This window comes from Ceratosolen solmsi, unplaced genomic scaffold (genome assembly GCF_000503995.2).
Source record: "Ceratosolen solmsi marchali unplaced genomic scaffold, CerSol_1.0 scaffold57, whole genome shotgun sequence".
In the NCBI taxonomy this organism is placed as follows: Eukaryota; Metazoa; Arthropoda; class Insecta; order Hymenoptera; family Agaonidae; genus Ceratosolen; species Ceratosolen solmsi.
Window position 1 is genome coordinate 135260 of NW_011948427.1, and position 17615 is coordinate 152874.

Consider the following 17615-nt stretch of genomic DNA (forward strand, 5'->3'; position numbering starts at 1 on the left):
TAGTATTTACAACTTATTAAAATTATTTTTAAATAAAATATATTTATTTTTTTACAACTCTTAAACAGTAAATATTCACGATTATATGTATAACAATTATTATTATTACATCAAAGCACTCTTACTTATTTGCTTTAAAGCTTAATAATTTATAATTGATAATTGATATTAGAAATACATATATTATATACATTATATTAATATTAAAATACTTTACTTTTATTAAAAGAATTTGTTATCAAATTTATTTATATTTACTAAATTTTTAATTAATTACTATTTTTTATTCATATTTATTATATTTGTTATATTATAATTAATTAAATTATTTTATCGTTACGCATAAATAAAATGTATTTTCGAAACATATTTTTAAGAAATTATTGATTCTTTAATGGAAAACAGACTGAAATAGACATTGTGTTTTGTTTTACAACTATATTTACATATTATGCATGTTTATATATAATAATTGATTTTATTAATAATGCTAATTGTAAAATTTAATATAAGTGTTTTGACATAAAAGTATGTATATTTTTATTTAAAGCGTATTATAATTCGCGGGCTTTCATTAGTTTCTATATTATGTTTTATATTAAGCAAATTAAATTATTCTAAATATTGGATAAGATGAATAGCCGTACACGTGATTTAAAAATATATAAATAGTTAAATTACATATCAATATTAAGTAATTGTAGCATGATTTTAATTAAAATGCTTACAAAATTATTTTTCAACGTTAAACGATTTACAATTCTATGTTAGTTTCAATAAAAGAAAAAATTCAATATTTTGTACACATTACAAAACTGAAAATATAAATAGAAAATGAGTGGAAAAACACATACATCAGGTATAAGAAAGTATTGTGTATGTAAGAATTAAATAACATTAAATGGTAATTTCAATTTTTTAAGGTGTTGTTGATCCAGTACAGGAAGAATTAGCAGGTAGAGTACGGGAAGTAGGAAATCATGCAATTTGGAGTTTATCAAGTTGTAAACCAGGTTTTGGTGTTGACCAACTTAGAGATGATATTACAGAAACATATTGGCAATCTGATGGACAATTACCTCATCTTGTAAATATTCAATTTCGTAGAAAAACAACAATTCGTGATATTTGCATTTATACAGATTATAAGCTTGATGAAAGTTATACCCCAAGTAGGTAAATGCCTTTATATGTAATTTAACTTAAAATTTTTATTCTGTTAAATAATTATATTTTTTAATCTTTATAATTACATCTTTAATATAATTTTTTTCAGAATTAGCGTTAGAGCTGGAACAAATTTTAATGATTTACAGGAGGTTGAAGTCATGGATCTAAGTGAACCGAGTGGTTGGGTAGTAATACCAATAAGAGATGATAGTGAAAGACCAATTAGAACATTTATGATTCAAGTTGCAGTCATTAGTAATCATCAAAATGGACGAGATACTCATATGAGACAAATAAAAGTACATAGTCCAGCTGAAGATATTCTTGGACCACACTCCCAGTTAATTCCTGGACATTTTCTTACAAATGAATTTCAAAGATATGCTATAATAAGATAGAATTTATAATAAAATATATTTACGTAATATTTTCTAATATAATTTATTAATTAATATTAGAACTATTTTGTACTATATAAAATAAAGTATTATAAGGATATTTAATAAATTTCAAAATTTCTTATAATGCTTGTCAAATAAATAATTAAGTTATAACTAAAACTATAATGTAAATAGAGAATCATCTAATAGCACATAATATGTACACATTTTACAAGGCATTATTAATAAACTTCAATTTAATATAATATTACGGATAATAATATGTATATTTTTGTTAGAAGTTTCAAACCAAATTTAAACAAAATCATACAGCAAATAACTTTTTCAGTAACTATTGCATAAACATAGCTATATTATAAAATATTTATATAATTTAAGTTTGAAGGACTTGTAAGACACTCTTAAGAAATACAAAATTATCAAAAACGATAAAAATCATAATTAATCAAAAATTAATCAATATATAAACATTGGATTAAAACAATTACTCATTTTTAATTATAAACAAAATATATACATTTCATATTTAAAAAACAGGTATTTTGTATTTGATTATAAATATATTCTTTTGTAATCGTAACTATAATTATGTACAAGAAATTTTTTAATTAATATTTGAATTTATATCATGTCAGTTCTTTGTAAGAAAATTTGTAATTACATTTTAATTAGCACTTTCATTATAGAATTAAGAAAAGTATTTTTTTTAATTTTTTTAAAAATAAAATAAAATGTATTTTAAATATTTAAATCTTTAATACAATAGAAAATTTCTAGAAACTTTAAAATCATAATGTCAATGAATGGCTATTACTTTTTTGCTGCAAACATTGTCTATTATCAAATACATTTCTAATCTAAATTATTGTTGGTTGTATTAAATAAAATTAAATATTTTTAAAAAATACATTTTCTAAAAATTTTCAGTGTTTGTTTTTTTTTTAATTTAAATACAGATAAATAAATAGTAAGAAGTAAACACATATTTTTGGACTTCAGTAACAAATTTGTTAATTTCTATAATAATTTTAAGATTGACATTTTGGTAAAAATAACGAAAACTTTATACAAAAGTTGAATATTGTTCGGAATTGGAGCATTTTTTTCGAAGCCTTCGGTTCTCGGACCTTTCCACCAGGCCTTCTAGCCCTCGAATGATTACATTTGCTTTCGCCGAATTCTCGACTAGGCCAAAGCTTAGATTCTCGAATCTCCTACAAGGCTGCTTCGCTTTCACATAGCAGGGCCAATTTAATTCTCAAATCTTCCAAGACTTTACTTTCGCCGAATTTTCGAATAGCATTGTTGGCAGTTTTTAGCTACCGCGCTGATACTTAAGGAAGCACGCATAAAAACTCCAGGTAGTTATCACTCAGTACATAGTGCCAGTTATTCTTCAGAGTTAGTCACTTGTCCTAGCCACGCCATTAAAAGGAGTCTACAACAGAGAGAAAGTCACGCAGCCCACGTTTCTCAGTGCAGCCATTGCAAGGAACATACGTTCAATTCTCCAGTGCACAATGGTTAACAACCAATCAAGGGCTGTCTGCAGTTCTAGAAAATGGTTGACTACACATAGCATAGTATCGAACCCTTCTATACTCGAAGGTATACAATCAGTCTTTAATGAGAATAGCTACCACATAAACATTCTCATACTCCCTTTATGAGTATGGTCGGCTCTTGCTAACCTTTACAACGTTAGCACAGACTACAAAACAAACCATATTCCCCTTCACCGAATATACAAAATCCATTGGTGATCCCCATAACGTGATCGACGACAATGGTCACCATCACTAAGTAGCAACTACATAATTGTGATAGAACATAATTCACTCTCTATCACGAGAAGACAATAGTGTAATTGTCAATAAAACCAAATAAATAGCGTTTTAACGCACTTTACACAAACTGTACATATTTTAAAACTCTTCCACCTATGTCCTTTCCTAAGCATCGCTAAGGCGGGAAATAAATAAATAAATGATTGAACTTGGCAGTTCGAGCCAGAAAATTAAATACATTAATATTACCGGATCAAGTACACAAACTTTCAAACACAATTACATATAAATCTTAATCTATTTTCTATGAAATAATCTTAATGCTAATAATTTTATATTTTTGTGAGAATGTGTATTAATTATCAAATTCTTATATTAATATCTAATATTAGTAGTATTGATGATCAAATTTTCACAATATAATTTTTAAATTAAAAAAAAATACGAAAATTTAAGATTCGAGAATTAAATCAATATAAATAAAAATACAGGAAAATTGTTATCAATATTAAAAATAGGACTCAGTGGCAAAGTTTCATGTACTTTCACAATTTTTTATTAAATACCAAAATAATTTACAAACAAAATAATAAATAATAAAGAGATTCTTCATTTGTATATAACATGTATACATAATTTACATATACCTTATGTATTACTAAATATCACAAATTCCGAGAATATTTCAAGCCCACTAACGTAAATATGTGGCGAAATGCCATAGTATATCTTAAATGTAATCATTATTATTTTTTAGTAAATATTTTATTCATTGTCTTAAGAATATTGTTAAATATATATTTTAATAATAAAATTTAAATATTTAACATACATACATAAAAGAGTAATTTAATCATTTTTATATTTCGTATTCTCATTTTTTAATGTTAAGGTATGAACAATGTTTTATTGAATATTTTTAAATAATTTACCAATTTTATAGTCATTTAATTTTCAAATAAGCTTCAAATATGAATTAATGAAATTTACAAAATAATAAAAAATTAATGTTTAATAAAGTTTTATGTAACTTTTAAAGAAATATTTTATATAGCTTGTCTGAAAATTGAATACATTATTAATAATAAACTAGTCAACCTTTTAACTTATAATTAAATATATATCTAAATAACTTTCAAATAATAAATAACACAATCTAAGTCATGAATAATAAATTTTTTTTTTTAAACATTAAATATTGTATATTATAGATTTCCAAGATCAAGGAATCATGTAAGCATCATTAACAATTACCAATATTATATCGTTACAGCACATCTCAGATATTAAATGCTAATAGTATGATAAGCACTTTGGGGTAATATTGTGAAATATCATTTACCACATGCAACATTTTCTAAATTAAATAAATTGACACTAGCCAACAATTGTGTATGGATGCTAAAAAGTCTCAGGAATATAGAAAATTGCTTAAAATTACTCAAAATAAAGACTATTCCTTTTTAGACGATTTAGAGAATTATTTTTTTAGACGAAGACATGGTAATAATAGTATATCATTGCTGACAGTAGAATATATAGATATTTAATTGTAAATAAAATAATGCTGTCCATGCATATATATATATGTATTATATACGCTACAAGTATAATATTTTTTATATTATACTGGTTATATTATTTTTATATACAATAGAAACGTACTAGTTTAAAAAAATATAAAAAAAAAAACAAAAAAAGTAAATGTAAAAACACGAGAAAAAGTTTTTTAAATTTAAATATTTTATAAATATTCATTTTCCTTACAATTAATTCCTTTTACTTCATGGAGAAATTTTGTCAATTGAATATTTAAATGTCTTTGCTTAATGAATCATGTTGTAAATTAAATTGCAATATGATTTAAAATACAATTAATTTATCATTTTTTTATACTATATATTACAATTAAAATTTCATTTGATATAATTTTTATATAAAAATTACTCGAAATATATTATACCTTTTTATGAAAAGATTCTATCTGTGATATTAGTTTTGAAAATAATATTTTTTTAATTCTTTTTTCATAAGTGATTAAAAATTTGGTGTGCATCAATACATAATCAGTATTTTTATCAAATATTTCAATATAGATATATGTCTCCTTCACAACTGCATGAACAATATAATTTGTACTTATAATAGTTTCATAAAATTGTTTTTTTTTTCATAGGAAATAGTATAAATTGTAGCTATATATAATATTTATTAAATGTATGATAATCATTTCTTTTTGTATAAAATCAATAATTTTCCTTTTAATGTTTTGTAATTTAAAATGTACATATTATAGTTACAATAAGACTTATTCCAGCATTGTATTTTATTACTTTAATTCATTTTATTTTAATTTTTATTTGTATATTACATTTTAATAATTCATAATTCACAGGTATTGTATATTAATTTCTTTCAATAATGTGATCACACATATTAAGTAGACTTGATGCATCAAGATAATATTTAGTAGTACTAGCTAATGTTCTACTATTATAAAGTATCTAATACTACTATGATAAACTGCTATTCCATTTATTATCACTGGCATATTTTGATTTGAATTCACTAATATCCTTATATAATTAACAAAGTATACAATTTATTTTTAAAAATTAAGAACAAAATATTCAAGTTTCATTTATTTTTTATTTACTTATTTGTCTTAAAACTATTGTTTACGAATTATATCTAATTCTATTTTATTACAATAAATAAAAAAAATAGATATATTTATATATATATTATTTAAGTACAAAGTTTTTATAATTAATATAAAAAAATTATTATAAATAATAATACTAACGTTTTCCTATTTTAATCTGAAATCGGTAAATAAGAACTTGCATTAATAATGCAGGGTGGTATGAATTTAACAAATTGTATAGTATTTTTTACATTGATATAAGTTGATGAAATAGTAATCAGTATTCCTGATACTATTATGCTATAGCCAAATGAGTCAATTAACTTCTGAAGAGTACAAGATTTTCCCAATTTAGTTATTTTTATATTTGATATTACATTCTCTTTTCTGTAAAAAGTGCATGTATTGATACAATAAAGAATATTAAAAAATAAATACTTTTATCCATAGTTAAAATAATTATATTAATATTCATATTGGTATATTAACATGTTATTGTTATTATATTCAAATATCACCTTAATCTATTAAATAATGATTGGTTCTGATCTATCAAAATGGACAGTCCTTTACTTCTAACAGGTTTGAAATTCTCAATTGAAAACCTTTGTAAATAAGTATCTACATTTAATGAGTTTTCTTGATTATCATATGGATTCATCCTTGTATTATCAATGCCTCCAGAATAAGGAAAAGAATATTTTTTATAACTATTTTCTTCAGTATCACAAAAAGAAAAATGGGTGGACCTAAATAAAAATAATTTTTTTTAACGAACAAGTTCTTGATTAATAGCAATTTTTAATTGATAATATATTTTTGCTTATTTAGAAGTTCAGAAAAATAAGCTTTTTAATTGAAAATCTTAGTACAAAAAGTATATTCCTACATGTGTACTACAAAAGTTGATGCATTTTTAGGATATAAACTTGAAAAAATAAAAACAGAGGATTAAAACATAATTTTTAATATATTGGCAAATAATGTCAATCTTGAAATAGATGATTAATATAATGATTATTATAATATATCATAATATAATAATTAATTAATTTTATACTTGTAGCGTAGTAAACCAATGTAGTACCAACCAAATTCTAATTCTGCTACAAACAGGTTATAAAATTTAGCGTTTAATTTAGTATTAATTTTTAATTTACAATACATACATATAAACATGTTTGAAAACATGCTTGTTAAAATACATAAATAATATTTAATTTTATTTATAAATAATTTAAATTAAAAAATCAAATATACTTAATATAAATCAATTCTTATACTAAACAAGTTGAAATATGCAAACAAAAAGAAATAAAGTGAAAATATATTACCTAGAATATACAAATGGATTAATAGCAATTTCCTTTGCACTGATTGGACATTTTTCCCATTTTGAAAGTTGCAATTCAGGTACAGGCAAACATACCAATCTTCTTATGCACAGTGCTTTAAGCTTTAAATATATAAGTGGTGGTAGAACGAAGATCAGTGGACCAGTAAGAGTACCTCCAATTAATGACATCACGATATCAAATCGTGGCACTGATTCACCCAATGCCACACCAAAGATCACCACCGCTGAACGTATCGCACATCGTTTCCATCCAAATGCTATTTTAATATAAGTAATTCAAAATTTTATATTTTTGTAATACTCAACTAATATTTTAGCTGAATTTAATTAATTCAAAATAAATATGAACTTATTCTCCCAGTTTACTGGTGGGAGAAAAGTGTAGATAAGTGGGAGGGGTAGCGTATTAATTTAATATTTAACATATCTGCTTTTCGTGCTGTTTATTGTTTTACTTTACAAACTACACAATAATTATTCTAGGTTGGTGATGAGAATCGTCGAGATCTTGTAGTTCCGTGGTGGTTGCCACGTAGTATTAGCATACACTACATGCAGAGGTAGGAGGTCGTAAATCTCTTGATACTTCTTCGTGTAGTGCCACGTGGTGGTAACTTAATTATGCTCTCCACCTTGAGAAAATGCGCATTGAGGCTTGATTCTTGAAGTCAACTATGGACAGTGATACGATGGCTATGGCTCTTAGTATAACAAGTACGAGTTGGCACTAAATCCTTGAAGTCTTCCCAAAAAAAGGTGGCTATGGCACCTTGAGCTGCTATACGGTGGCACAAAAAACTTGACTGTCGACTCTCCCGAGGGAGCTTTCCTTGACTTCAGCTTGAGTGAGTACGTTTATCCTCCACGACGTCCCTTGTAAGAGAACTTCTTCTTTCCTGGATGACCCACTAGTGAGTAGTGAGTAGTGAGTCTTGTGGCCGTCTCCCTTAAATGCATTCCGCTAACCATGGCGTCCATTTAAGGAACGCCTATTTCCTTGGCGTCTTCAATCAGAGCACCTCTAGCTTCGGCATCTCTACTTGGAGCGTCCCTAGCGGCTGCGTCTTTAATTAGAGAGAGTAGTCTACTCATGGCGTTCCCGCCAAGAGAGAACTTTGATTAAAGCGCCCTCGCTTGGATGGGCAAGCGACAGTATAACTAGACTTGACTATTTCCAGATATCTAATGACCTGGGTTTTCCAGATGATTAAAGACTTGGGAAGGATTCTCGCAATTACGAACAATGTGCAATATGCTATTTATATAGTTAAGTATAATTAAAAGTTTATTTATATTAATTAGAATTGTAAGTAAAATGAACTTTAAAATAAACAATAAAATTAATGTTTATTCTATTTAAACTTAGATATACTGCTTCTAAGTATTTAATTTATTTATACATATTGTTATAAGTAACACAACTATTATTGAACTAAGTATTTTAGTCATTCGCTTTTTACTCAATCTTTTAATACTGACTATTCATTATAACTTTCATAAGATATGTTATTCTTTATTGAATATTTTTCTTTCATCATTTAAATATATCATGAATATTTATCTTTAATTATATATAATTGTAAGAAATGGTAAGCCCATAATGAAAAATTAAAAAATCATTAACATAAAAATGAAAACTTATATGTGCATGTGTATCACTTAAATATAAAGTAATAAGATATGCAATTGCAAGAGAAAAAAAGATATTTAGCCGCATTACTCAATACTAATATATTATTTATTCAATATTTATTTCTCCAACAGTATATAACTGTACCTTCATCAGAAAAAAGGAATCATTTTTTAATTTGAATAAATCTTGAACTTTTCAATTTAACTGTATATTTACATATTTGTGTAATTGATAATTGGTTAAAAAAAAATTTGTTCATTTCTATTTACTAAATAATTTACTTAGACAATGATTTCTCTAGAATTTACTTTCACTCATAAGTGTATGTTCACATTAAACATAATAAACCTGAATAAGCAAAAATCGATTATACCCAATAAAAATCTTGTCAATTGGATTTTATCAATATAATTAAGCTAATATCTACCAGTATATATTCTGGTTAGAAGCATTTCACTAGGATAAAGAGAAATTTGAAGTTGATACATATAAGTAAAATATGTTTTTTACATTAAACACATAGAAGCATATATATTTAATAATGTGTCACAAATATGTAACAAATCTTCGTTAACATCTGCGAAATAAAATAAAATAATGTTCACTTAAATTTATTAAATATAATATTATTTCAGCTACCCTTGTCAAAATACACAACATTTAAATATAAAACATCTTCATATAACTTACTTTATTTAATTAAATTATTTGACCAGTTATATTTCCTAAATAAAAAAAATATAAGACAATATTTGACTATACGCAATTATAAACTTGAAGCAAATTCATATAAAATTGATTTATGTTTCATCGAAAATGCATGTACTTATATTTTATTGTTTCTTTAAATATTTTGAGATTAATGTTATATTTCAAACTAATTATATTATTTTCATTATTTTTAAATTTCTACATACTTCTTTTAATGTGTAATTGATCCTCAAGATGTTGGAAAAGCGCAGAATGACCAATAACACTTGACAGACAAAGTTGTAAAGAAGCTAGTAAAATAGCAGCATGTATTATTTCTCCTGGAGGCAATAATTGAAATAAATTTGCAGTTATACTACCACCATATCGCCAAACGCTTAATCCTGCTGTTATCATAAATAACGAACCGCTCACTTAAAATAAAAATAAATAAAAGCAAAGGATTGTATTAAATTACAAAACACCAAATTTAATTTATTCTTAATAATGATTCTTCATTAGTAAAAGATATTCACAAATACAATATTTGTTTTAAAATAATACATTTTGATTCAAATATTTTCTCCAATGAATATATGATTGGATGAATAATCTTAATTATCAACACATAATAAATTATTAATTGATAAGTAATTAATAATATAATAAGTAAAATGGAACCTACTTATAAATGAAAATATTACTGCTTTATTAATGTCCTTAATATTATTCATATCCACTTGAACTGTCATCAGTGTTGGGTGAACATCAAATTGAAATGCCAGCATGCCATATCTTAAATAATTGTTTAAATATTACTTCAACAATTATTATAAATGTATAAATAAATACAAATGAAATGTAATACAATTAATGTTAATATTGTTATTATAAGTAATAAATATCAGCAAGCATTCCATAAAGTTATGTTCAGAATATTCATAGTTTTTAATTTAATTAACAAAGCATTATTTTGTTTTATGCATGTAAATAGTTTTTAATAAAACTTAATATAAAACGATTTGGTATATTATATAAATCGTTACAATTAATAAAAATTGAATTTTATTTACTTTAAAAAATACTTTATTATATAAATTATGTTTCCATACCCAGAGATGAATTTTTCCCATGAAGGAGTTGTAGGTATGGGTAAAATATTTATATATCTTTCATCAGCTATTATACACCACCAAATAAGTAGAGCTGTGATTGAGATAGCTAATGTTGACAATATAACAACTAACCTAGTAAGCAAATGTTTTTCTAAAATAATGTTAATAATATTGGTTATAATTATACTAATTGTCATTATAAAATCTTAATTCATTGCTATTACAAATTTTCATAGGAAAAAATTCAAAATATTTGCAGAATAAGTTTTGTAAAAATCAATTAATTAATATATAGAGTTGTTTTTACTTAATGTTATTAATGTACAGTGAAACAATAAATTAAGCATCTTGATTTATATTAGTCAAATTATATCACGTTACCTAGTCGTTGAGAATTTCAATAATACAGAGCCAAAGTAATATAGGCAAAAATATAATATAAACGATATAAATATTACATATATTAAAATATATGCATTGAAGGTTTTATTAAATAAACACTAATTTGTTTTATTTTCTTTATTCTAACATTACTATAAATAAATCAGTTATTGTCCATCTCCAACTGCATTTACCGTAAGTATTAAATAAACGATTCAGGAGGATCATTAAAACCATTTTTTGTAAAAACCATTGTAATCAGTCTATCTTCTATATTGGCGTCTTAGTTATTTAACTTTATTACTAATTATGATTAAATTTTTATTCTTAAAAGAATAAAATAAGAACATCATAATTATAAAACAAATTAAATACAATATCTACTTATTGTTGAAATATAGAATTTATTTAAATTTTTCAGGTTATTTAATGGATTCTGCTTACATTAGAATAGTTTTTTAATCTTAGATTAAAATTCTATTAAATCTAATTTCTATTAAAAAATTAATTCATTGTAATTTATATTGTAAAAATTAATTTATTGTTTCATGGATTTAGAAGATGGGTTAAATATAGATCTAAACTGAGAAACACCCATCTGTGAATACAAAATACAGTTTATGTATACAAAAGAATTATAATAATGCTAACAGGAATTCGATAATATGAAAATTCTCATCATATAAACCAATTCTGAGGTATTTTAGTGTATTAACATTATGATAATCAATAGATTCATTAAAAACTGGATTTTTACATAATGGTATTTTATTATTGATTTATATATAATTTATTTATTTAAACTAATTTTGTATATGTAAATGAATAAATGTTTCGTTTTTTAGTTTTATTACAAATGAGAAAAAACATGGATATTTTGTAAAATTAAAAACAATAAAACATTCTACCTTTTCGGTATAAATTTTGAATTGTCACTACTTATTTCATAATTGTAAATCCAGCATTCAGTTCCTTCCAATTATCAAGGAAATAACATAGCAATCAACTATTTTTATTGTAAAACTTGTACCTATATTACATACAGTATAATAATAATTTGTTGTAAAACTTCTACTTGTAAAATGATCAGATAGTAATACTCAACTTTACAATATAACATATATCTACATGTAAATATAACATGAATATTTAATAATTATTTATCCTCCATTTATAAAAATTGACTTAATTGTTAATGGTTTGGCAAATATATCATAATGAAATGTAAGATTTAATTATTTATTCTAGTTTACAATACAGATATTTACTATATAATAAACTTTAAATATAATTAATAACTATAAAATAGAAAGACTAAATATTATATAAAATTAAGTGAATAAACCAACATTTGCAATGCCGAGTATTGCATTTTTGCATGTACTAATAGTATCGTAGAATAAAAGGTGACCCTATAGTAATAAATATACGTAGTATTGAAAATATGAATTGGCACACTAGAAACACGATCTTAACTTTTATGGAATTATCCTTTCTGAAAAACAGTTATTAAAATACTTAATTTCATAATATAATATAATAGTTAAAAATTTATAATTAAAAAAAAAACAATAACAATAATACCAGGTTATCTGTCATACTATCTTATTATAATATTAGTTTATAAAAAATGTATAACACGAACAGGAATCATAGTTACGGCGATATACAATTTTCTAAGATAATTTTATTAGATAACTAAATAATTTTATTGATCGATACAACCCATATTCTATGTTAACAATGAAGATAGGCACAAGATAATCTGACTAAATAGGAATATTAAATTGAACCTATTGAAAATGCAGTTAACTAAATCTAAATAAAAAATAATTTCAATTTTTAAATCTATATACAGGTCACTCGAAAAAAGATAAATATTAACACTTTGTATTTTATTTACATTTCTACAAAAACACTCGTAATAAATTGGATCGGATTTAATTTATGTATTTATTACGATTAGTTTGTTTACTAACTTGTGTTAAATTTATTATAATTTAATTAATAATTTAATAGTAAAAAAATTTTTTTAAATATTTAATAAAATGCAAAACAATATAATGGCATCTATAAATACAACGTATAATAATATTCGTAAAAAAGTTTATTTAGAAAAAAAACATTTTAAAGATATATTTTTATATACTCATTACGAAATTGCATACTTTTATTTTCTTGGGCTTATACGTATGTGTGTAGAAGGGTACCCACCTTTTATTTCGATATATTAAATATTATTAGTCTTTGAATAATTCTTTATTAATACTAATTATATGTTAAAACATATATAACAATAATATATATACAGTACAAAATCATCTGGATTTAAAAATAGAAAAAAATACTTACTTCATATTTCGCGGACTTCCAAGCCACATTACTGGACATAACAATAAACCAATAATAAAAAGCCAGTAACAGAAAGATAAATTGAATTCATTATGTGACATTTTTAATCCAAAAAGTTGTATATTTTGCGATGCTAACCAGATAATATGAAATAAATAAATAAATAACAATAAATTAATTGTAATTACTACTTACTATTTCTAATAATTTTTATTAAATAGAATAAATAATAATAACAAATTCATTTATACAAATATATTGAATATCGTACATCTGTTAAAAAAGAGGTCTAAAATATATTTATTATGTAAATGATTAGTATTATGTGTTCGAAAAAATTCAGCGCTTAAAATCCGATAGCAATTTCTTTTTATTGAATTAAAAAAAAAAAAAAAAATAACGGAAACTCAAACTAAAGTAGGGTTAATGGAATAATATCTGTAAGATAGCAAAACATACTCTCGATATCTTTAAATGTAAAAATGGAAATTTAAACTAAAAATATTTTACTGCATTTATATATGCACACGTACACGACAAATGATATAATTAATCAAAATGTTGAGTAATATGGTAAGATTTCTCAAATAATTTATTTTAACATTTTAAAAAGATTACTGCTTCAACAATTATGACAAAAATTAATATTGATAAATTTTATTACTTCCACTTTTTTATATACGAGTTTTTTAATTAGTTAATTTTAAATGGATAAACAAAATAATTATATATTATTTTTATAAATTTTTTCGTATATTTTAATATAAACTCATTATTTATTTATTAATGAATGATTGTTAGAATATAAATGTTTTTGTTAATAAAATATTATGTTATACGTTTAATCGTATTTTTAATTATAATTAATCATGTTAAACTTAAATTAAAAAAATTTTTAATAAAAAAAAAATAATTGAACGAATTAAAATACACTGCTACAAAAATATTTTCTGATCGAAACTAAATACTGCAAAGAAAGCGATAATTAGTACGATCGAATTTTGGTTCGTAACACTGAAAGTGAAGCACTTTTTCAATTTTCATTGTTATTTTAATAAATTTATAAATGTATTTTATAACCTTAATTTATATAGACTAAATTGAAAGGACTAGAGGTCTGCTTATATAAGCGTTTAATATTTGAATTAAAAATGAATCAATGAATTATATAATATAATAACAAATAAAGTTAAATAAAGAATACTACATATTTATAAAAAGTATTAACTTACATACCTACTAATAAATTAGGTATACCACCTCCAAAAACAGTTAAATCTAACAATATAGAAACAAATAAACTTGTCCATCGACCTAATGTTAATTCAGTTAAAGCTGATAATGGGTATCTATGTACAAATAATAAATTATCATAGATATTTTTTGTATATATGAAATATAAATATGTAAAGTTTCAATTTTATCATTTTATATTTTGTTAATGAAATTTTAATACATATATTTATTAATGAAAATTCTACAATAAAATAGCCAAACTGAAGAGGTCAAGTATATAAAAAAGTATACTTGGTTAAACGAATTATATACAGTCCACTCTCTGATTAATAATATAAAAATAATAATGTTAATAGCGTCATCAAATAATACTCACATGCTACTATTTATTATTTATCATTTGTTAATTTATAAATAATTATGAAATCAATTCAAACATTGAATGTATTATTTCATTTTTTTAATTATATCAGATAGTCTAAAGCACAATAATAATAAAAAAATGTATGTTATTAATTTATGTTTAATTTTTATTATTAATTTATTAATTTATATTGTTTCATATTTAAAAAGAAGTATATATATTTATTATTAGAAAATAATTTTGATGTATTTATTTTCTAACATATAAAAATTATCATTAAATATTCAAATAAAAATTAAATGTGATTAAGAATTACTATTCACAAAATATTTCGTGTATAAATCTATAATCTTCGGTTATTATGATATAGCATGATATATTAAATATCGAAATAATTTCAGAAACATTTTAAATATTTTAATCAATAGAATATATGTAACAAAGGTTCTATTCTATTCATTGGAAAAATTTTCATTTAATGATATAGAACTATTAAATTATATGCAATATAGTGTATTATCAAGTAGTATTATAGTAAACTTACGATTTATTAATTAATTTCATTTTGTATACAATTATTACATTTTTATATTTATACAATTTTTACATTTTGTATAAAAAGGCTTTTTCTAAATGATAATCGCTGAATTAATAAAATAGCATTACTATTTATTAATAATATTTATTAGTGAATTGATAATAAAATCTAAAAATCTAAAAATATGAGACATAGTAATGTACCGATGACTGATTTTTAAGCTAAAAGAAGGAAAATAAATAAATTTGTTTATAACTATACTTGATAAAATCTGAGAACATAGTTAAAGGTATGTTTTTCAGAAAAAATTGATTATGCAGTTATTTTCTAGTAGAAATATATTGATTTTTAATCTTCAATTATTATTTTTGTTTTAATTCCAATCAAATAATTTTTATTGTATATAGATATTTCACTCTTATATTCCAGGATACAATTTTAAAAATAATAAAGAAAAAATAAAATTTTTTAAATTTTATTTTTATAAGTGAATAGGAAAATGAACAGATATAATCATACAAAATTTAACATTATTTATTAGATATAAAGATTAATTTATATTATTAATTAATTTTATAGAAGCATTTTGACTATCATATTGTAAAAATATTTTGTTAAATATCCGATATAATTTGAAAATTTTTGTTCAATTTTTAATTTTTTAATGTAATTAAAAATTGTTTTATTTGAGCCTCTCTTTAAGATTTTTTTAATATGTCATATATATAAAAATTTTTAAAAATGATTTGATAAAACTTGCCGATTTTTTTTCAAAATACATGGATCTAGAGTTACAGCTAGATTCCATGATTTTCCCAATAATGCTGCTGTATAAATTTGAAATCCGAAAACAATTAATACTAATGGAATCCCCAGCCAACCTAAAGAAACAATTATAAAGTAATACATGTCTAACTTAAAAAGAATTTATATTTGATTCACATGCATCTACAAAGAATTAAATGTTAATTTTATACGTAAATTTTTTTTAATAATGATTAATTATCTATTAATGGTGAATAATACACATCAATTTTTCAAATAAATTATACAAAATAAAATTTAAAATATCATACAGAATTAATTAGGCTGTTCATTGTACTAAAACTATTTTATCTTCTAAATGTAATTGAACAAGAGTAACATTTCTCTATATTAAAATTTCTTACCACATTGAACAATACTTTTAGGAAGAGCAATGATAGGAAATACTCCGAAGATATCAACTATGCATAACGTAGCAAAAAACAAAGAAAGGCCTGATTCGCTTTTCTGCAGCAATGGAATATTGTCACGATTCATATTATAAGTCGATTATGAATACACACGACTAGTATATCATGAAACCTCGAAGTCTGGCTTATTTTCTCTGTAATGCGATATTATGGATAATGTTTCTAGTTGGTTAAAAAAAGGCAAGATTACGATAGGTGTTCTAATATGAAGACCTGCAAATACGTAATTCTAGAAAGTCACTTTTTCTTTTTTTTCAATTGGCTTTCAAATATAGTGCGCATTTTTTATATATTCTTTTACATGAATTTCTTATAAATTGACAGTAGTTATTAAGTTTGGTTCAATATATGTATTATTTTATTAAATTTACATTTTATTTACATTGTATAAAGTTTTATATTATTTTCTTATCGTTTATTTATAAAGTACATTTTGATATGATCAATATATTTATGTATATTTTTTTTTTTCATTTCAATGTACTTTAAAAGTAACAAAATATTTTCCACTGTAAATAAAATATAAAATTAAAATAGATATAAATATAAATCATATTTATAATATAGCTATAAACATGTTATAACATAATAAAACACATAATAAATTTCTAGAAAATAATATTTATGATTTTAAATTTAAATCCACTATAATGGTAACTATTTATTACATTATACTTTTATTTATAGGATAAACGATAGTAATTTTGGA

General features: G+C 22.6%; 2 protein-coding genes across 2 annotated transcripts; one reads left to right on the forward strand and one right to left on the reverse strand.

Moving 5' to 3' along the window:
- Positions 1–773: 773 nt before the first annotated feature.
- On the forward strand, positions 774–1586 carry APC10 (anaphase-promoting complex subunit 10). The gene is made up of 3 exons (XM_011501034.1): positions 774–859; positions 924–1176; positions 1277–1586. The coding sequence occupies exons 1-3, from the start codon at positions 835–837 to the stop codon at positions 1566–1568; spliced, it is 570 nt and encodes a 189-aa protein (XP_011499336.1). The 5' UTR covers positions 774–834; the 3' UTR covers positions 1569–1586.
- A 4555-nt stretch (positions 1587–6141) lies between these two features.
- On the reverse strand, positions 6142–17195 carry mah (solute carrier family member mahogany). Its single transcript, XM_011501248.1, has 10 exons — positions 16841–17195; positions 16432–16552; positions 14770–14882; positions 13534–13666; positions 10798–10932; positions 10371–10480; positions 9913–10119; positions 7340–7619; positions 6524–6754; positions 6142–6392 (listed from the first exon to the last, which is right to left on the reverse strand). Exons 1-10 carry the CDS (start codon positions 16971–16973, stop codon positions 6176–6178), a joined length of 1680 nt encoding a protein of 559 aa, XP_011499550.1. The 5' UTR covers positions 16974–17195; the 3' UTR covers positions 6142–6175.
- Positions 17196–17615: the final 420 nt, after the last annotated feature.